The following is a 21,844-nucleotide window of genomic DNA, read 5'->3' as shown; positions in this document are numbered from 1 at the left end:
TCAGTTTATGACAAAAAATGAAACAGCAATAAAAATCTAAAAATACAAATTTGACAGGTGCCTAAAAACAGAATGAATTCAAGTGTTAAGAATTCTCTGACACCAATCGCACCTCGTAATTTCTATTAACCACGGTTTCACTGCTAATATACTTCGAAAGAAGATAGAAAACCTTTAAATCTCCAAGAACGTGAGCTGAAACTTGAATAAATGCTAAAAGGTCTTAAATGAGTCAAGAATCTACATAAACAAAATGGAAAACGAATAAAAATAGAAGATCCTACTGCTGCTGAGAGGGCTGAGATGAGCCCTCAGCAACAACAATATGTTGTTGTTGCTGAGATAATGGGGGTAACTCAGGAGGTGAGCCATCGACCCTATCACCACCAATAGTAGCAACTTCTTGTTGTTTAGAGTCCGACATTTACGTGAGCAAATGAAAGAGTATATAAATCAATAAAGCTTCCAACCAATCCACCAACACCAAAGAGCAAATACCAATCATAATCAATCACAAAATAACAATTATAACATCATCAAGACAACAAGTAATACGATCTAAATATCAAAATATCTCCAACCCAACTCTAAAAATGAGTTAGGTCCCATCATTAAAAGTTAATCAAACTCACTTTTTTTAAAATTTTAAATAATTAACTGTACCTGTAGAGTTTTACTACTCTATAAGGGTTCGTTTGTACTTTTTCGATTTTACAAATTACTTATTTAATCCATTAACTTTAATTTATACAATTAAATCCTAATATAAAATAGTATATTCAAATATTATAATTTCATATCTTTATTATAATATTTTTTATATGACTACTAATAAAATTAAATAATAAAAAATTGCATATATTATTTTTGAATAATTTTTTATTATTATTGCATCTTTTTTATTTTTGTGTAATATTTAGTATGTGTGTTTATTCAAATATAATTTTTAATTTACATATTAAAAATATTAATTTTTATTCAATTTTATTTAATAAAATATATTATTATATAGTAAAAATATTTATTTAAATTTTATTATTTTACTATTGATAAAAATTATGTGTTTTTGTTTTTAGGATGAAAATGTAAAAATAGTTTCAATTTGAGTTAAGTTAAAATAACAAAATAGTGTAGTTTTTAAAATATTCTTTTAGAGTTAGAGATAGAGTTTGTGGTTGGAAACAAACTTATTTAGAGTTAGAGATAGAGTTTGTGGTTAGAGAAAAACTTACTCTATTTCTAAAAAATAAAATTTTAATTCTAGAGTGGGTTGGAGATAACCTCATACCCAAAAAATAGATGCAAACAACCAACTAACTGGAGGTAAGCAGACTGCTATAAGATGAGATCAAAGTCATAACAGGGCCAAGAAATCAAAGGGCTTCCACCACTACCACTAATGATTCACTCAGTGAGTGAATCTTTTCAGATAAACCCATACAAAAGAGAAAGGAAAAATCATCATATAAACAAACATGAAAACTAAAAAAATTACGAACAAACAAAAGAATAAAAATATAAAAAATTACTTGTAAAGTAAGGGGTTTCCGCAAATCCCCATTTTTGAATATGGAAGAAAAAAATACACAATACCAGGTGAAGAAACGGAATATACACCCAAAAAACAGATAATAAAAGAACAATCAAAGAGAAAAAGAACAAACTATTACCTGTATTGTATTCAGAAATCCCAGTTTTGAACATGAAAGAAAGAAATATACAATATCAAACAGGGAACAAAACAATCGTTAAAATATAAACCATGAATTGAAACCTCTAAAATACAGAAGATAAAGAAAATAACTCATATCAGTAACAAGAACTCAGTAAGAGATTGAGAGATTAATGAAATAAATATATATTTCCATAAAAAATAAAGCTTAAAATCATGGATTTTCATCGAATCAAAGCGCAAATAAATTGAGAAAAATTGATTATGACTAAACAAAAACTAAGATTTGTTAGGTTTAAGACTTCGTGAGAGGCTGAGTGAGAGGCCGAGTGAGAGAGTGAGAGGTAAAATCTAGGGATTTTCACGAACGAGTTGAGATATATGAGGAATGAGACCGGCTGTTGATTTAGAGAGAGAGAGAGGACAAAATGAGTTTTAAATTTAGGGTTTTTAAGAAGGATATAAATACTAGGGGGGAAAGACGTCGCGTAGGATAGGTAAAATATATACAAAAGGACATCGCATATGGATTTGATTTTTCGGTTGGTTCGGTTATTCAATATCTTAAACTAAATCATTAACTGAACTCCTAACTTTCCCTATTTTTCAACCTAACTGCATCAATTTCACCAAACAATCGAACCAAACAACAAATATTGGTTCGTTTGGCTCGGTTTGTTGGTCTGGTTCGGTTTATGCTTACCACCCAATTTTACCAAATTATAAATTTGTTGATTCAAAATCATCAACTTAAATTCTTTTGATCTTTTGTACAAGCTGAAGGGGTGAAATAAACTTATTTAAATAACTCTTCACAATCACTAAAAAACAAAAATATCTATGTATATATATGAAATTAAATTTAAGAGTTTAAGTGAAGTATCTATACAAATATATGGGCTAAATTGAGCTTTTGACTCGTAAAAAAATTGAAATGGATTGGATACGGTAAGAGGACATTTCTGCCTCTCTTGAAGGAATTCGTCTCCAGAGAGAGTCGGTCAATTCCTGAATTACAGAAGAACAGAAAGAAAATTGTAAAATCATTCGTTTGGCTAATTCCTCTAAGAATTTGAGAAGACGAAGAAAATAATTTTGTAAAAATGGATCAGATATTGAACAAGGTTGGATCTTATTGGTTAGGCCAGAAGGCTAACAAAGAATTCAATTCCGTCGGCGACGATATCAACGTAATTTTCAATTTCATTTCAATTCCTTTTCTGGATAGTTAATTTTGTTTATTGTTCGATTTATAATTTGATCTGGTTCGTTTCAATTCCTTTTGTGAATATATAATATCTATCAGGAATTAACAAAATTAGGGTTTTTTGTGAACATTTTGAATGCCTGTTAGAAAAAATTTGAATTGAAGGTGTGTGTGCTGTGTATTTCATTTAGTTGCTATATGATTACGAATAAAAGATCATATTTTAAGATTTTGGTGATAATAAATGATTTACGTGTGTTTTACATTTTTGTTGAAAGAAATGTTCTGCTTTTAGCTTTAGACTTTAATGATGGTGTTAAAACATTGGAAGAAGTAGAATCTATTAATTTAGTAAAATATTGATATTATCGTTATTACTTTCTATGGCCGTAGTTGTGGTGATCGATAGCATGTATGACAATAATTTCAGATTAAGTAACTGGTTGGGATGGAATTTGATGAGAATGTATAATTAGTTTTGAAAAATACTGCTGTCATGTGTAATGTTACTTTTTTTTTTGATAGAATGTGTAATGTTACTCTTTGAAATCATTCTACAATGTTAATAAAAATGTGTAATTCAAAAGTGGGGCGTAGAAGCATTTTCCAACTTCTAATCGGAAAGACAAAATATATTTGTCTTGGTTATGTATCATAGCTTAAACTTGCAAGCTCTTTCGTGTCTGTATTAATAATTGATGTATTTTTCATGTCTATCTTTTTTCTCCTGTTATCAGTCACTGTCAAGCAGTATCGAAGGAGGAGCCAAATGGATTGTCAACAAAATGAAAGGTTGGTTGATTCATTCATTTGCTTTCTTCTTTTTGCGATTTCTTCTCTTCTCCTCAAGCTTTGTTTACTGTGGTAATTACCAGGTCTAAACTAAGTTATTATCATTTTCAATGTGCAATTCAAAGTACGATGCTTAATTTGTTTATTATACTATATCTGCGTTCACAGAATATATACCTTCCAAATTTTAATGATAATCCTAAGATGTATGAATATGCTTTGTTACCTGCTCTTTGAAGTGACCACCTTTGCGACTTTTCTGTTAATATCATCTATAGAGCCTTTAAAATAAGCTCAAATTTACCTGACATATATTGTACTTCAGAAATTAGACTAAATAGTAAATACTGCAGCTTGTTGGTCTTATCTCATGCTGTTCAGTTGCTTCCTCGTTGATTTGTCCCTATCCTCAATTTGAAATCATAGTCTGTAGAAAAACATCCGGGATACAATATCATTTAATTTTTTGGTTGGAAAAAATGTTTCATTGTTCCAGAAAGGAATAGTTTCAATTGCCAATAAAAACCTTAGTTTGGAAGATGTCCGGTAAATCAGTTGAGAAAAATCCTTCTGAGTTTATTGAGATAAGATTTGATTTTAGTCTATGCATCCATAGAGTTATGATTTTAGGTTTTCATCTCCCGTATTTTCATGACATGCATATATGGTGCCCTTGAAAATGTTGGTCCGATTGATGTAATGGGTCGCTGATTTCTGCTTTAGGAAGTAATGTGGATTCACCAGCTTTAGCATTTAATGAACAAAATAACAATTTTTGGGCAGGGAAAATGCAAAAGCCATTGCCAGAACTGCTCAAGGAGTACGACTTGCCTATAGGGATCTTTCCCCGAGATGCTACCAATTATGAATTTAATCCAGATACAGGAAAGCTTACTGTCTTTGTTCCCGAAATTTGTGAAGTTGGATATAAGGATTCATCTGTTCTACGTTTTTTGACCACCATAAATGCGTATTTGGAGAAAGGGAAACTAGCTGATATAGAGGGAATGAAGACAAAGGTTATGATTTGGGTTAAACTGACTTGTATCACTTCCGATGGACCAAAGCTTCATTTCACAGCTGGGATGAAGAAGACTAGAAAAAGAGAGGCTTACGAGGTCCTCAGAGATGGAGTGAGTATAGAGAAGTTCTGAAGTGATCAAAAGTGCTTCATAGGTATATTATTTGCTGTGAATAACTCGTTTCTTTGCTTCTGAACTGTTTTGATTGCCTTATTCGTTGTATGACGATGAGCTTAGTTGAATTTTATATGTATGTGGCTGCAATATAATGTGTTTCCCCAATTGCTGTACTGGTCTTCATCACTCAGAGATCAAATACTTGGTTTCTTTCACATTTTAATATATTATATCTAGAATTTATTTAGAAATACTTTTGAAGTTGTATGTACACTCACTCCATGTAAACCATTATTTTCATTAATGGTGAATTTATGCATTATATGCATATAATGATATTAGTAAAGTTGAAAAACAAATTTAGCGACTCAAGAAGCAAAAACAATTAGCTAATCTTGTATAATTATTGATACATACAGCTATCCAAGACTCCAAGTGCGTAGATCAGATAATTGTCCTTTTATACAATGCTTTATTCTTTTTGGCTTAATTCTTAAATAAATTTCACCACATCATCCATGAATAGAGTTCATGAAGTGTTTTCAGATATATGCAATTGATAGATGAGTTATTGTTGATTAGAATTAAGTTTCTCGAAGAAGGCTTTTGCAGATTCATAAGTGGACCAGCTGATAGCAGCGGCCGGAGCATGGAAGAGCATCCTCGGAACCCATCCTCTCATTAGCCCATGGTATCCATCCTTCTTCACTATCGTTTTTACAACATTTCCGATTGAACTACTCGAAAATCTTCGGCACCCACACACACCCTGTTCAACCAACAACAGAGAGATTAATATTGAAGCATCCACCATTTCATCAAATAGTTATACTGGAGTCTAGAATGCACTTCAAGAATGCAATATAAATTTGGTGATGTTTTTAAGATATAATAATTCAGCCGATTGACACGTCTATTTAAGTTTGTCGGAAAAATTGAAAATATTTTTATCTAAAATAAAAGTTAAAGATATGGTGTGAAAAAGTATCTATATCTATATCTATAACAAATATAAAAGTGTATTCGCGGGGGGAACACTTCCATTCACGGACAAAAATACCCTTGACATATTTGTACTTAACAAATAGAAAGATGACATTCCTAAGTAACTACCATTATGTTATAAATTCCTAATCCTAAAAGGAATTGTGCAACAACTATTATTATATGTTAAATTCCTAATTCTAATAGGAATTGCACAGATATATCACTATATATAAAAGAATATGACGAGTTTCATTAATATTAAATAATCATATTATAATATTTGTGTTAAAGTTTTGATATTTTATATTTATTAGTTATTTACAATGAAAAATAATATAAATATGTTTCAATCATATTATTATTTTTTTAATAACAATAACATCAACATTAAATCTATTGCTTAATTCTAACTTTTTAACATTTCCAATAAAAGAAATTAAAATTTTATAAAATAATTAAACAAAACAAATAAAAAAATACAAGTCTAATAAAATTTAAATAATAATATATTATTAAAAAAATATACAATTATAATATTAAATAACGGGTCATATATATATCGTTAACGTGCGTAGCACGTGGCCAAAAAAACTAGTAAACTAAAGTTTAAAAACTAATCTAAGACAAACTATAAGTTTAGTCACCACCTATATATTTAACCCACAAACTGAAATGCAAAGAAGAACAGTAGAAACCAACTTAAAAGGGGAGATATTTTAATTGTGATATCTGAATTTTATTCGTTCCTCTATGCAATATTTAGATTTTAATTCATACTTATAATATATTTAAATTATAATTTTACTTACCTTCCGTTAATAAATTTCTACTATTAAAATAAAGTAATATAATGGTCACCTAAATATCTACAAGATATAAATTTTTTAAAAAACATATTTTAAATTTTTAATTCTAAGGTGAAATTTAGGTACTGCAAAATTAGAGATAAGGAAATCTAGGCACCATAAGTGAAAATTTCACACTTATAAAGACACATCAACATTGAGCTAGAGCACACAAGTAAAACTAAACTGATTCTTTCCGGTAATTACCTGACATTGCAACTGTGTTTTAGCAACATCAAGTGGAGTTGTAATAGCAGCAGCTAAACCACCGGCAACAGCACCGGCACTAGCATGAACGACCAACCTTTCATCGTCAGCACTCTCCGGCGAAACTTCCATCAAACCCCTTTTAGCGGCCTCATAAGTAGCAAAATAAACCGCCGTAAAAGGCGCATTCATAATAACCGTAGTCCTATAAGACCTATAAAACGACGCAGCTCCTTCCTCTAAAAACACCCGTTTAACACAATCACCAACGCCCTTATACGGACTACTCTTCAACTGCAACCTTTGCTTCACCATATCCATCGGAGTAAACACTGCATCACTCGCCACCGTCGCAAAAACACCCGAAACAGCGTGAGAAACCGAGTTATTCGGCGATAAAAACTGCTTGCAAAGCTCGTAGACTGAGAAGTAAACTGCGTGCGCCGGTCCAGCTCCCAGTCCCATGGCTCCGACGCCGCGGTAGAATACGGCTGGACCTTCGAGTTTTAATATAGACCCGAAAGCTTGACGGACTCCGATGGTTTGAGTCGGGTATGATGAGCCTGTGAGGACTTGCATGCGGGTTTTGAGTGTGTCGACGGGGAACATGGCCATGTGTTCGACTGAGCCGGCTACAGAACCGGCTATCATGTATTGATAGAAGTGAAGTCCGTCGTGGGAAACGGAGATATCGGAGTGGTGGAGATCGGACGTCCGATATTTTGGGGAGGCATCAGTGGCCATTGGTGTGTGCTCCCGAGAGTGGGAAGTGAATTGAAGATGAAATAATTGACTCTTATATTAAAGGAAGAATAATTATTCCACATATTATATTTATATAACAAATCAATAACACGTTGGAGTTCTAATTTTTTTTTTATATTTTATATAACTAATTAAAAATTAAGAAATTTATTAAATTAAAAAGTTCTAGTGTTTTAAGGAGTCTATTGAATATCTAATAGACTCTAAAGGTTAATCACTAGTTAATAATATTATTTATATTTATTTATATAAAAGTTAATCATTACTATTTTTAAATTTAAATTTAAATACCCTAAATTTAATGTAAAAGTTAATTACTATTGTTTTTTATGAATTTAAGTTCGAAATTACTCCCTCCGTCCCATTTTAGAAGTCTCATTTGACTTTACACATAGATTAAGAAAACATTAATTATTATTATCTTTTTATGTTTTTTCATGTTTTGCTCCTATTAATGATAGTGGAATTTTCCATAGAGTTCTTTTAAGATAACTAAAAAAAGGGTAAAATAAGGTATTCATTGGAAAAATATTCTAAAAATAGTAATGGGACATTTTAAATGGGACATTTTAAATGGGACATCACAAAATGGAATATGGGACTTCTTAAACGGGACGGAGGGAGTACTGTTTTTTTAATTAACATCTTTTTATATTTTAATTTTATTTTATAAAAATATATATTAACATAAAAACTAATAATTAATAATATTTTAAGGGGGAAACATCAATATGAACCTAAACTTATGGGAGTATGTTGTTAAAAAACACGAAAAAACAAAAAACCTTATGCGAGTAACCCTTTGTATAACGTATAGTCTGAATGGCAAGAAGCCTTGCTTTAACATATTAATGGCAGACAAAGCAACTTCATATTCAACAAAAAGATATATTTTTTCTCCAGAAATTTCAAGAGCAACATCATAACAAATAGAAACTATACAACTATAAATCCTGAACATTTATTTATTTTTTCTTTAATTTGTTAATAATTACAATAATTATTGTTATATCATCTTCTTTATTAATAAAAAAAGATTATATATAAATAATAGTTTCTAAATACTATAATCTATTTTTAATAGTTAACTAAATTTGTATCATTTTATGTGAAAAGAGTTCATGACTGAACTAAAATATGTTTTTGACAATTACAAAAAGTTTTTCAAACTCAAAAGGTTTTTTTTCTTTTTCTAATAACATTTCGAATTTTGAATATTTTAATTTTTTTCCTGATAAACATATTTCATAAACGAAACTTAGTTACTTTAACCTAACTTAATAAAAAAGTAACTGTTCTTATATTCTTTTATGAAAATTCATTTAAATCAAACATACTATTGATGTATGTCTAAAAAAATTAAAGATAAATAAACATTAATCATGTATAGAAAAATAATTTTATCTCAAAAATAATCTATTGTTGTAGTAAACGGCAATTATGTCCGTAAAATATATTGTGGAGAGACGTGTGTTGTCCACAAGTCTTGTATGTTAAATTCGATTTGATTATATAATACAGTTCCATCCATTTCATCAGTCTATTTCAGCACAAAAGAAAATAATAATCCGTGGTGTGGAGAATGTTTGTGCACCAATGCATGGAATCCACTATATTTTCACCAATTTACTATAGATTTAATGGTGACAAAAAAATAATTTTTTATTTATAAATTTATATCAGTTTTAAAATTTTGTTGTAATTTTTTTTTTGATTAATTTAAATATTTCAATTTTCAGTTAGATTTTTAAACTAATTTCTTTGTAATTTTTTTCCAAAATTGTAAAATTAACTTTTTATATTAAAAAATAATAGTAAAATTCAGTTCTAATTTTTTTTTTTCATTTTTTGGTGATTAAAGCAAAACAAACAATATGAAGTTTAAAATTGATAGAAAAAATCAAACATATATAGTGATAAGCCGAGGGATCGATACAATAAATTGATTGAAAAGATTATTTATAACTATAATGAATTATTATATTGGGATAAATTTATAAAAATTTGAAATTTTTTTGATGAATTTTTAGAAAAAAAATCAAACATATTTAGATTTTTAATGTTATTAAGCCTTTATTTTAAATGTTAATATATATATGTTCGTCTTCAGAAGTTTGAATATGCAGCCAAAAACTTATACATTACAGTGCACATAATGACAATAAGCTAGCTTATCATTCTGATTCCGATCGAAAAGGTCCCCTCTCCATTACCATCCTAATCTTCTAATTTTCAGACACCTCAAAATAATATATATAATAATATTTGGACTGTTCAATCTCATACGCAAGGTATCTCGCCCAATATAAAAGATCGACTATAAATATAACAATATGAAGTGAATTATCTTCGATTTCTTTTCTGCCAAAAGGTACAAATCATAATTGACAAAAACAATACAAGCCAGAACAGCTATTGCCCATAAAAAAGTATCTGAATATAAAATAATAGCCTAATGGTAAAAAAAACGAACTTTTACGACTTTTTGTAATTTAAAGTAAATTTTATAATTTTTACAATAATAGACAAATTGGATTTTTTTATTTGTAATTATTACCAAATTCGTGGCTAAATTTGCAATAAAAAAAATACAAATTTGGTTATTATTGCAATAAAAAAATGTGATTTGGCTATTATTACGAAAATTAAAAAGTTTGGTTTAAATTACAATAAGTCGTAAAGGTTTGACTTTTTTCCGCCATTAGCCTAAAATAATCTCTACATATTTATCACTATTATATTAATAAATTAAATTTGTATTAAATTACTTAAAATATAAAGATAAATCGCCGAGATATCGGGATGATCTGATGACTGTAAATAGTCTAAAACGAAGGAGATATGAGGTCAGAAAGAACGCCAGAAGAAATTTTCGACTCTTCACTCTAATACTCAAGTAAGTATATATAAAAAGAAATAACAAAAAGTCAGAATTTAGGTAAAAATGAAACTAGTGTTCTATGAGAGTATATATATATTGGAAGTCTATGATCTATCAAATGTTTTTTTACTAATTCCTATACTTAATGTCGAATTGTATATTCTGCTATGCATTTTAGAAGAATGTATCACACACTTATGACGCCGGGACATTTCTTATGTGCTATTAGATCTGTGTAATCCCTCGTAATCTCCTGACCAAGTAATGTCTAAACTATCTTTAGTTTGGTTTTGATTTTCCTTAGATGTCGTATCTCTATTTCGTTTGAAAATTAAGATACATATCGATGTTGATATTGGACTTGGTGATTTTGTTTATTAGTGGGTTTTTCTCTCTTTTTAATATAATATATTACAATTAATGAGGGCATATATGCCATTTAAGCATTAAAGCAATAAATTACTGCATATAATTTAGGACAAAGAAATCCAAAATATTGCCTATCAATTTGGGACGGACAGAGTACTTTTCTATCAAAAATGATAAAAAGTCCATATACTTTCATATCAGTGTTTATCTAGTCCTTTATTTGAAAAATTTACTAAATGGGCCATCATATTTATAAATTTTATTCATCTGGTCCTTTTTAAAGTTTGATGATGTGACACATTTTTCTATCGTATCAATTTAGTTAGATATTTAAATTCAATCACACGTGCGATTCACTGCAAGTGCAAAGCACGCTTCTTCCATCCAAAAAAATGTAGAAATTCAAAACAAATTAAGTATAAAGATTAGATAAAGGCAAAAATTTGAAAAAAATACAGATAAATAATTTTTTAAAAGGTTAACAGTTTACAGATGAATTTGGCCTAGACTTGGCAATTCTTGTCTGCAGGTCATAAATGAGTCAACCCCATTTAGACATGAAAACAACACAATTATTAATCGGATTTGATATACAAAACCCAAACATGACACATATATTACACGGGTTATACGGTACGACACGTATAAACACGTTTATGTAAACGTGTTAACGAATCAACCCGTTTAAAATGACACGTTTAAATCCGTTTAATTATTTAAATACTTTTTAATTTATTTAATATAATATTAAAAGAATTATTACTATATTTTAAGATAAATACTATTTTAATTATATATAATATAAAAAATTTAATTAAAATTAGGAATATAACAACGTTTAAATTATAAAAATAAACAATATTTAATTAAAACTAGTTAACCGTGTTTAAACGGGTTAGGCGTATATAACCCATTTAGACATGAAATTAATCGTGTCATAAACGGGTTGACTCGTTTATGACCCAAACTCATTTACATCAAATCCAAATCCGTTTAATTTCTTGTCGTGCCGTGTCTAAAATTACCAACTCTTATTTGACCTATATAAAATTATAATTTTTTATTTTTCTAAATTGAATTTCTTTTTTTATTTTAGGGCATGTTCGAATCAATTTTAGTGTAGAATTCACTTTATTTCGTTTCATTTTTAAAGGAATTTTACTTTAAAATAATTTTAAAATGAAATTCTGTGTTCGATTTTTTGAATTTTAAATATGAATTTAATTTCAAATAAAATAAAATAAATTGAATATTATATTTCGAGCGTAAATGCAAATTAAAATTATAAAAGTTCATTTGAACCAAATACATATTTTTTAGAAATTCAATTAAATTTTATAAAAATTGTAGAATTCATTTGAACCAAACAGACTCTTAATGATAATGTAAATTGAAGCAAACCGAAAAATATCAACTGATGAATTTGCTTTCAAAATTTTTAGTATTCTTAAATTTTCATTTAGTTTAATTGAAATTTCGAAGAAAATGCAGACCCCTATATGGGTTTTCCTACTAAATCAGGACCGAACTTAAATTTCATTCTGTGAGCAAATCTGAAATCAATGTGAGCCTATAACTGACAAATGGCGAAGCCCAGAACAGAGCAGCCCATATTGAATATACAGCGCATCATCTGCTACTCAAAATTTCAAACGTTTTTCTTCAAAAAATATCCAACGTTGAATTTGGCCTCAATACAAGACAAAAAAGACTTTGTCTAAATCCACCTCATTCCCCACTCGCAAATATTATCTACAAACAATCCACAACGTTAAACTAACTTAAACAGTTCAAATAACAAATGAAACACACACGTGTCACCCTCACCTCGCGAGTACAATCAACTCCAAACTCGAGAGAGTCTACGAAACTATCAATTCTAGAAAGACAGTTCAAAAGACAAAAATAGTTAACGTGGAACGAATATTTGGTGCGAAATCCCATTCACACTAGATAAGGCACAAGCTCGCCACACGCCTTCTACACGTGGATAACATCCAACCGTCAAATCCTAATCTAATCCAACGGTAATGAAAAACCCCAGCCAGCCTGGAACTCTGCTCTCATTTCCTTATATACGTTCATGCACAACCACCCTCACCGCCACCAAATAATCTTCAGTTTTCAGCTAATTAATCACATTTTCGAATACCCAATTGAAAAATTTCCGTTCTAGAGCTTAAAAATGATGTGTTTAAGGAGTGTTTCGGCCTTTTCGGCGGCGGCGATGCTACAGGGTGATGGTGGTGTTACTCCTGGTTCTTCTTCTGCTAATTTATTTCCGGGAAGGGGAAGAGCAAACGGCAGCGTTTTGGTTTCAGCTAAGGCTGAGAGTAAATTGGAGGCGGTGAGTGGTGTGATATTCCAGCCATTTGAAGAGGTTAAGAAGGAGGCTTTTATGGTTCCTTTTGCTCCCCATGTCTCTCTTGCTCGCCAGTTATTCGAGGATGAGTGTGAGGCTGCTATAAACGAGCAAATCAAGTCAGTTCTTTTGCAATCAATTGAAGTTTTTTTATGATTGTTTTCATAATTGGTTTTGGTTTTTGTGATTTGCTGACGATTTGTTTGATGGGTTGTGTTGTTTATGTTACAGTGTTGAGTACAACGCTTCGTATGTGTACCATGCTCTGTTTGCATATTTTGATAGGGATAACGTTGGCCTCAAAGGCTTAGCCAAGTAATTTTACTTTCTTTTTGACATTGTTTATTTCAGTTTATAGTTCTTTTATGTGTTTGTATTAACTGAGAAATGGGTTGTCTGAAACTAGATTTTTTAAAGAGTCAAGTGAGGAAGAAAGACAGCATGCTGAGAAGCTAATGCAGTATCAGGTACTCTTACCAATTTTGCATTTCTTGAAGATATTTGTTCCCCGTGATCGCATTCTGTAAATGTTTTATGTTGTTTATGTGTTTGATTAGTAACTAATTATGCTCTTCAATATTTGACTAGAATACCCGTGGAGGGCGAGTAAAGTTGCATTCTATCGTATCGCCTCCTTCGGAGTTTGATCATGTCGAGAAAGGAGATGCATTATATGGTAAAGTCGGCTGAATTTCTTTATAGAATGTTGTTTGATTGATACTTGGTTATGTGTCTTTAGCTATTTGGCATGTAAGGTATAGTTCTTCTTATGTTTCAGAATCATATGAACATTTTGCTTACAGTCTTTTAACAATAGTATTAACAAAATGTAAAACATTTCGAGATATAAATAAATTTGTTCTCTGCCTCATCTTCTATGTAAAGAAGTGCACGAGATTAAATTGTACCAACCTTAACAAAGATTGATTGGCTTCTCACGTTCCAATCGTCTACTAGTGTTTTGTTTCTGAATCTTTTTTCTGATGTTCCCTGCATTGTAAATTGCAGAACACATTGTTTCATGATATAGACTTTTAATTTTTGATTATTCACTATTTTTATGGCAGCGTATAAATTTACGTTGTCTATGGTCTCAAATGCATCAAGTTATAAAAACATTATCAAATCTTTGTCTTACATATACCATCTTTTTACTTCCTTCTATTAGGCAGAGGTGCTAACTTGGTAATGATCAGTAATCTATATCTTGTTGTGCTCAAATTAACTTAACTCTCAATGATTCTTTGTCGCAGCTATGGAACTAGCATTGTCATTAGAGAAGCTGACAAACGAGAAACTGTTAAACTTGCACAGCGTAAGGCTCTTTGCCTTTGAAGATGAAAACTTCAGTTCATTTCATATTCTCACAATAGTCTGCAGCATTTCTTTTGGTTTCGCAACTATGCTTACGCCAAACTTTATTTGACTCAGGTGGCAGATAGAAACAACGATCCACAATTGGCAGATTTCGTTGAGAGTGAATTTTTAGGCGAACAGGTGAGTTTCGAAATTTCACTTCTCTAATTTCCTTGATCTAAAAGTCAAAAGGCTATTTAAAAACAAGTTCTGTTTTAGAAGGAAGAAATACATGAGAAGTATTCTTATAAGAAGACAAAATATGATGCTTGATTTCCACCTTAATGCCAAAAACTCATAAAGATACAAACCAAAGCATTCTGAATTTAATTGATTCTTAATCGTATTCAACCCCATGCTTTTTCTGTCAAATTACGTAAACGAAAATCAAATAACCACCTCAGACAGAAGCATCTATATTGTTACAGAATAAAATTCTATGTGATTATTTTGAAACACGCATTTTGTATCATGGGTCGCTAATTATAAGGTCTGTAACAGGTTGAAGACATCAAAAAAGTATCAGAATATGTCGCTCAGCTAAGAAGAGTCGGTAAAGGCCACGGTATGCACAATCTATCGGAGTTGAATCTCCATTTTCCTTTAGTTTACGGCATTTTCCATTTGAAATAAACCAAGTTCTTCATTTTCTAATTTTTTGGGCTCGTTTATGGGTTGTTACAGGAGTGTGGCACTTTGATCAGACCCTACTCAATTAGGGTGATGCTGCATGATGAAGACTGCAACTTGTATTTGTTCTTCGTTTCAACATGTCCTTCTGCTGATGATATCTAAGTTACTTCGAGCTTTCGTGTTATAGATAAGAACTTTTATTGGTTGATTTTCTATATTACAATTATATAGATGGTGTAGTTGTTTGGATTCAAGAATAAGATGGATCAATTAGTCTGGAATTTGATTCACATGTTCTAGGCTCGAGTTTAGCTGTTGTAGATCCTCCGAGGTCAAAACCAGTAAAATCTACTGTTTTTTCCCTCATATAACTGAAATGGATATTGTAAGGGAAAATTTAGTTCAATTCAACTAAAATATTATGAAAATAATACGAAAAGATAATGACGGTCTACGATCTGCTGCTGATATCTCGATGAGAATCTGCAGTAATCAAAATTGCAAAAGCAAAAGCAAAATCAAGAACAAGACAGTTTGAATATCATCCAAAATTGTTGGAAAAGAATTTACATAATTCAAGTTGGTCTGAAACAGAATTTCCAATAAACTTTTTTCCTCCTGCAGTTACTAATACTATAATCATTTGGAAAATAAGAAGATTGAATCATATCCCACATAACTCTTATATCTGTATCTTCCCCACAAGACTCCATATCCTTGTACAGATTCATAAGCCCATCATTATGTCCTGTAATAATAATCATCACCAAGAACATTCAACAACAAACGAAAAATTTCTCAATATGGTAATAGAATGTAAATTGGAATATGATTACACTTACGTTGCGCGTTTCGTCTTAATCTTGACGTTGAAGTGAACTTAAGAAGCATACACTTTGCTGAGAAGAGAAATGTTTGCTTGAACCCTAGCCAACTCTTCAATCTCTCCATCTTCATTTGCCTTGTGTAGCTCATTCTTATGAGTCTATTTATATGTTCATTTTGGTTTATGTTTATGATTAAATAATGGTCGGCAAGCAAACAAGTGAATCCGACATAAAGCTAAACAACATTTCTTAAGACAAGACAGCCTTTTTGTAGTCAAACTAAATTTTACTCCACTGGGGCATAATAATAGTGTATTGATTGAGCTTAGCCTAGTACAAACACTTTATTGATTTGAACATATTCCTTTTCCTCCAATAAGCTCGTTCGAAATTAGTCCAATCCGACACGTTTAACATTTAGTTAAATTGTTTTTAACTAATCTTATATTTTCAAATCGTGAATTATGCAATAGAAATAGTTCATTTTCTTTACATTGAATCATCGCAAACGTGAAACTTCACATATGTATAAAAGGGTAAATTTGTGTGAAAAATCAAACTCAAAATGTACATAAAATGAAAATACCAAGCAGACCACTCTTTTATTTAGGGGTGTGCAGTATTCGGTCAAACTGAATTAACCGACCGAACCAAACCGAAATTTTAGTTTGGTTCGGTTTTTGGTTAATTCGGTTCGGTTTCGGTTTTCATTTTTTAAAAGTTTGGTTAATTCGGTTCGGTTTTGGATATAAAATTTTCAAATTAACCGAACCGACCAAAATAACCGAATTATATATATTTATAATGTTATTTTTATAAATTTTTTAAAAATTTTAAGGTAAGTTTGAATTTTTTTTGGGCTTTAACTACTAAATAACCTTAAAATTATACAGTAACAATAAATTAGTATTAAAATTAGTGTTTTTTATTTTTATTTTATTTTTTTAATAATTAATTTTAATAAAATTTGGTTATTTCGGTTAACCAAAATAATCAACCGAACCGAAATATTATTTCGGTTCGGTTTCGGTTCAGTTTCAAAATAATTCGGTTCGGTTACGATTTTGGAAATTTCTAATATTTCGGGTTCGGTTAATTCGATTTCGGCTCGGTTCGATGACCGAACCGACCGATACACACCCCTACTTTTATTTACAATAACGGGACATACTTTAATAAGTGTGTAAGTCAGTATTATGAGATATTATGAGATTGGGATGTGGAAGAATTTAGAATGAAATATATGAGTAGGCAGAGTTTATTTGGAGTTTTCACATTCTAAGTTTGCTATAACACAAGATTCTCATTTCTATTTTATTAAAGGGAAGTGAAATGGGGCCCGAGTCAAACGGTTGGTTGGTGTTTTCTTTAGTGTGTTTCAATTTGAGATATTATATTTAAGAGTGTAATTTTGGCATAATGCATAAATTAGTGAGAGCTTTAATAATTAATCGTGTCAAAGAAAGCTAGCTACTCAGAATATGCTTTCATGATTTGATGAGCAGTGGTAATCTTGCCACAGTAACTTTTGACTTTATTGAAATTATGAAACTATAACACGTCAAATCGAAGCTGACTCAGACATATATTATCGAATTTATTCATAACCGACAGCTTTTCAGCGCCAAAATGTATCATCTACTCCCTCCGTCCCATAAAGATAGAAAAAGTACCACCTTTTTTTGTCCCATAAAAATAGAAAAAGTAGAGTTAGTTAAGTCAAAAATTATCAAAATACCCCTACATGCTTATTATAAAACATTAAATGCATATTTTGAAAAGATAAACAAATGAGTTGTAAGTGCTATAATTAGTAGAGTGGTTTTGGGAAATGTACATAACTAATAAAGTACAAAGGGTAATTTAGACAAATTATCACAAATTACCTATAAATAACTACTTTCTTAATTCTTGTAAAATGGGTACTTTTTCTATCTTTACGGGACGGAGGGAGTAATTTTTTTTCCCAACTTTCAAAATGTATGTCTTTAATTTAAGTTTTGTATTTAATTTTTATTGATAAAATACCGAGGCACTGAGATGGCTCTACTACAAAACAGTGAATTGAAATGTACGAACAAAAATCTTAAAAACGCCGGAAAGAATTTTCGACTGTTCACTTTGACACTCAATTCAGTTTAAGTAAAAAAGAAGAGCAAATTACTATGAGATCCTTCACATTTAACATAATTCACACTTTAACTTTTCCTATTTGAAAATTAAACGATATGGACTTAGGAGTTAATTAATTTTCAAATATGAGGAACGAAATCGTTGACAAAAACAAAAGTGAGGGACCAAATCGTTGAAAAAAATAAAAATGGGGGACCATATAATTTTGTTGACTTTGTTGATTAACACCAAAAATGGACGGAAGGATTAAATCGTTGACAGAAACAAAAGTGAGTATCGTTTGATTTTCAAATAAGAGGGACTAAATTGTAAATTATGTTAAATGTGAGGAGTGTCATAATAGTTTTTCAAAAAAGAATAGAGCTGAGAAAAGTAGGTGTAAAATGTGAAAAAGTACCTTAAGGCTTAACCATAAGAGGGTTTATATAGAAGGCTAAATGCCTCTTTTCAAACCTTCATACTAATTTGTTGAGCTATCAACTATGTTATTCTATAGGTGACGTGTGTGATAGTGCGGGAACATCTCTTGTGTGTTAGAAAATTTTCAGTAATTCCCTTTTATTTTGCCAAAGCAAATAATGTGTGAAATTACATAGGAATATTGGAGAGTGAATCATGTTAAAACAGAGGTACGAGATAGGGATAGTTTATATCTCGGTATTTCTACTTATTATTCATGCTAGGCCTTTTGAGCCTTGTGAGATGCGGTTCGAAATTTGTAGGCCGGGATATTATCTTTATTGAACTCAGTGACCTCTAAGCACACTGGAGTTGTTTCGCTCTTATGGTACATTATCATTTATTTATTTATATTTGATAACGTAGTACATTTAGTAGGGGTGAAGCAACCTCGCCAAGAACGAACATCGCTAAATCAAGCATTTTACCGACCTGAGGATAACCTCCGACCACCTGGTAAATTACAGACCACACGACCTGGGGGGTCACCGGATCGATGAACACTCAGACGAGACATTGGCTTCTGATAAGGTCGGATCGAAGATCCGGTCCGAGTTTCGAGATACACCCAACTCGGAAACTAAGAACAAATGAGCGGGGTCCGAACAATCCGAACTTCAGACCTGGACCGAGCTTTCAGACGAGAGACGTGAAAGCTCGGATCAGACGACCCTAGTTTCGAGATGTTCTCAAGCGCAAGAACTAGAACTATGTAAGCTTGGTCCCCAAGCAATCCGGGCTTCGGGCTCAGACCGAGCTCCGAGGTCCAGCCCAGGAGCACACGCACGTGTACCGGATCCTGTGACCACAGAAGATCTTCTGATAGATGCATGAGGAATGTTCCCTCTGACGCACCTAACAACCTGCGCCTCACGCAGGGATATTCCTCCACGTAGGCATAACCGTTTCTGGGAGGATCACTTCAAGCACAGTCTGCCAGCAAGGCAAGGTTTGTCCTTAAACCCTAACTATAGATATGGGGTTTAAGGGCAAACCCTAGGTAATTCATTTTTTCTCTCAACTCAGAATACTCTTTTCTCTTCTTCTTCTTTCTCTACCTCAAAACCTTACTTGAGCGTTGGAGTGAACGTCCGGTGACCCCCACCGGAGTTCTTTCTGACCTCTGTCTGCTTGTTGTGTGCAGGTTGATAAAGCTCGGATCCATTTTGGTGATTTATCAATATTAATTAAGATTAGTTCCTAAATATAATTATCTAGTTTTATTTGGTAGGAAATTATATTATAAAATTTGATCTCTCAATTCTCAAATCAGTTAGTTTGGTATTTTGGTGTATCAATTATTAGGTTATTGTATGAATGGCTTTGAATGTGTAGATCCTTAAAGAGTGGGATGGGAGCATGTGATTAAGAAGCACATTTCTGGTAGTGTGACTCACTAACTGCACGGCTTGAGTGACAAATCACCAACTATTACCCAACCTTGTTCTCTTCTCTCTTCTACTCACCAAACGCTCAACTAGCTGCTCTATTCTGCTGCTTACTTCTCACCTAATTTCACTCTTCTTCTTTTTCGTCTTTAAAATTATTAATTTAGCCAATATGAAATATATTGTATTAATTTACAAATTACATTCTATAATTTTTAATCCTTTACAATTTATTTATAAATTACATTCTATAATATTATATTTTTTTAATTTTTATAATTACATTTTTATTATTAGGGATATTAAATAAATCCATAAACTATACCTATGTTCTCAATTTAATCACGAATTTTAAAATGTCTCAATTGTATGCATGAAGTTTTATTTTTTTTCAATTTTATGCATATGATGATGTGGTACTCATTTATTAGTGTAATTTTGCTGATGTGGACATCATTTTTGGTAGTCACGTCGTCATATTATGACCCCGTATATTGAATTGAAAAAAAAAAAACTTCATGCATATAATTAAGACATTTTAAAGTTCGCAATTAAATTAAAAAAAAACATGTATAGTTTATGAATTATCTAACATTACCCCTTATTATTGTACTTAGGACTTGTAATAAAATTAAATAATTAATTAAACAACAACAATATTTAAAAATCTGTAAATATTATAAACTAATAATATCATATATTAGATAAACAACATTGTTTTAGTAAATTATTACTTTTACCATTTGTGTTGTATCAATTTATTATTTGATTTTTAAAAAAAAACTTATTATTTTAAAATTAATTTTTTAGTATTTGTATTTATTTACATTAATTTTATTTTATATATTATAAAAAAGTATTTAATATTTATATTTAATTTAAATAAATTTAATTTAATTACTTTATATTATTATATAGAGAAACATATTTATGTAAATGATTATTATTATAAATTAACGGTTTTAATTTTTAAACTATTGGATGAATATGTAAAAAATGGTCAGAGCTCATGTGTGCACGTGATAAATAAAAAGTGAAGTGAACGTTTAAGGCTTGTTATAGGTTTCGGAACTACCGCTCCTATTTTCTAGCGCCGTTCTTGGTTTGAGAAATCGGGCGTGACATAATGAACCCTTAAAATTGTACGATTTTAATTTTGCCAAGAAAATATAATTGATATATAATTTTGCTATTAAAAAAGTTTCGATTTAATTGAGCTTTGAAAATTTCAGAATATCAGTGAACTTGTTAAATCTCTAAATTTAATAAAACTTTCTTGTTGGAGATAAATAAATTTACATTGAACCGCTAATAGTCTTTTATCTTTCCAGCTATTTCAAATAGTTTGCCAAACTTCTTAATTCACAAATAATTCAAGTAGCAACTATTCAGTCTCCTTCCAGTTGCACCTTATTTTATATTAATAAAAGTAAAAAGCTAATTTCAAAAGTTAAAGAATATAATTATTATAGTTATATATTAGATCCATTATCATTTAAAATGTTAAAATTTAGACTTAATTGTAAAAAAAATTCAAAATTTAACGTGTGTTTAATTTTCAAACTAAACTTTTTAATTTTTATAATAATATCCTAATTTGACAATTTCATTGTAATTTTATTCATTTTTTCGATAAATCTCGTTACTAACATATTTGCCTTTTTTGATCACTTTTGTCTTTAAATTTTCTTTTACTATATCACTAAAAATTAAAAAAATTAAAGTTAAATTTTAGTATTTTTTTCATTTTTTAAATTAAAAGTTAAATTCTAACATTTTAAAAAATAAATTTTGCCAATTGCGGAATTTTATATATAACTAG

The 21,844-nt window shown here is 30.4% G+C and overlaps 4 protein-coding genes across 4 annotated transcripts; 2 read left to right on the top strand and 2 right to left on the bottom strand.

Annotated features, from left to right (window-relative positions):
* Positions 1–2,619: 2,619 nt before the first annotated feature.
* Positions 2,620–5,061, top strand: LOC126664720 (uncharacterized protein At5g01610-like). The gene is made up of 3 exons (XM_050357238.1): positions 2,620–2,862; positions 3,617–3,671; positions 4,455–5,061. The coding sequence occupies exons 1-3, from the start codon at positions 2,776–2,778 to the stop codon at positions 4,823–4,825; spliced, it is 513 nt and encodes a 170-aa protein (XP_050213195.1). The 5' UTR covers positions 2,620–2,775; the 3' UTR covers positions 4,826–5,061.
* A 108-nt stretch (positions 5,062–5,169) lies between these two features.
* On the bottom strand, positions 5,170–7,651 carry LOC126664719 (uncharacterized). Its single transcript, XM_050357237.2, has 2 exons — positions 6,850–7,651; positions 5,170–5,579 (listed from the first exon to the last, which is right to left on the bottom strand). Exons 1-2 carry the CDS (start codon positions 7,591–7,593, stop codon positions 5,379–5,381), a joined length of 945 nt encoding a protein of 314 aa, XP_050213194.1. The 5' UTR covers positions 7,594–7,651; the 3' UTR covers positions 5,170–5,378.
* Positions 7,652–12,963: 5,312 nt separating this feature from the next.
* LOC126664908 (ferritin-3, chloroplastic) lies at positions 12,964–15,496 on the top strand. The gene is made up of 8 exons (XM_050357528.1): positions 12,964–13,345; positions 13,458–13,541; positions 13,633–13,693; positions 13,815–13,902; positions 14,480–14,541; positions 14,658–14,723; positions 15,084–15,147; positions 15,267–15,496. The coding sequence occupies exons 1-8, from the start codon at positions 13,050–13,052 to the stop codon at positions 15,299–15,301; spliced, it is 756 nt and encodes a 251-aa protein (XP_050213485.1). The 5' UTR covers positions 12,964–13,049; the 3' UTR covers positions 15,302–15,496.
* A 233-nt stretch (positions 15,497–15,729) lies between these two features.
* LOC126664909 (uncharacterized) lies at positions 15,730–16,314 on the bottom strand. The gene is made up of 2 exons (XM_050357530.2): positions 16,058–16,314; positions 15,730–15,963 (listed from the first exon to the last, which is right to left on the bottom strand). Exons 1-2 carry the CDS (start codon positions 16,188–16,190, stop codon positions 15,791–15,793), a joined length of 306 nt encoding a protein of 101 aa, XP_050213487.1. The 5' UTR covers positions 16,191–16,314; the 3' UTR covers positions 15,730–15,790.
* Positions 16,315–21,844: the final 5,530 nt, after the last annotated feature.

Source organism: Mercurialis annua, linkage group LG1-X (assembly GCF_937616625.2).
Source record: "Mercurialis annua linkage group LG1-X, ddMerAnnu1.2, whole genome shotgun sequence".
Taxonomy (NCBI): domain Eukaryota; kingdom Viridiplantae; phylum Streptophyta; class Magnoliopsida; order Malpighiales; family Euphorbiaceae; genus Mercurialis; species Mercurialis annua.
This window is presented reverse-complemented; position numbering and strand designations above follow the sequence as displayed.

Coding starts and splice junctions, on each gene's coding strand:
- LOC126664719 (XM_050357237.2), bottom strand. CDS start 7,593: ATGGCCACTGATGCCTCCCCAAAATATCGGACGTCCGATCTCCACCAC. Junction 5,580..6,849: donor AAACACAGTTGCAATGTCAG/GTAATTACCGGA, acceptor TTGGTTGAACAG/GGTGTGTGTGGGTGCCGAAG.
- LOC126664720 (XM_050357238.1), top strand. CDS start 2,776: ATGGATCAGATATTGAACAAGGTTGGATCTTATTGGTTAGGCCAGAAG. Junction 2,863..3,616: donor CCGTCGGCGACGATATCAAC/GTAATTTTCAAT, acceptor TCCTGTTATCAG/TCACTGTCAAGCAGTATCGA. Junction 3,672..4,454: donor GATTGTCAACAAAATGAAAG/GTTGGTTGATTC, acceptor ATTTTTGGGCAG/GGAAAATGCAAAAGCCATTG.
- LOC126664908 (XM_050357528.1), top strand. CDS start 13,050: ATGATGTGTTTAAGGAGTGTTTCGGCCTTTTCGGCGGCGGCGATGCTA. Junction 13,346..13,457: donor GCTATAAACGAGCAAATCAA/GTCAGTTCTTTT, acceptor TTTATGTTACAG/TGTTGAGTACAACGCTTCGT. Junction 13,694..13,814: donor AGAAGCTAATGCAGTATCAG/GTACTCTTACCA, acceptor ATATTTGACTAG/AATACCCGTGGAGGGCGAGT.
- LOC126664909 (XM_050357530.2), bottom strand. CDS start 16,190: ATGAGCTACACAAGGCAAATGAAGATGGAGAGATTGAAGAGTTGGCTA. Junction 15,964..16,057: donor ATTAAGACGAAACGCGCAAC/GTAAGTGTAATC, acceptor TTATTATTACAG/GACATAATGATGGGCTTATG.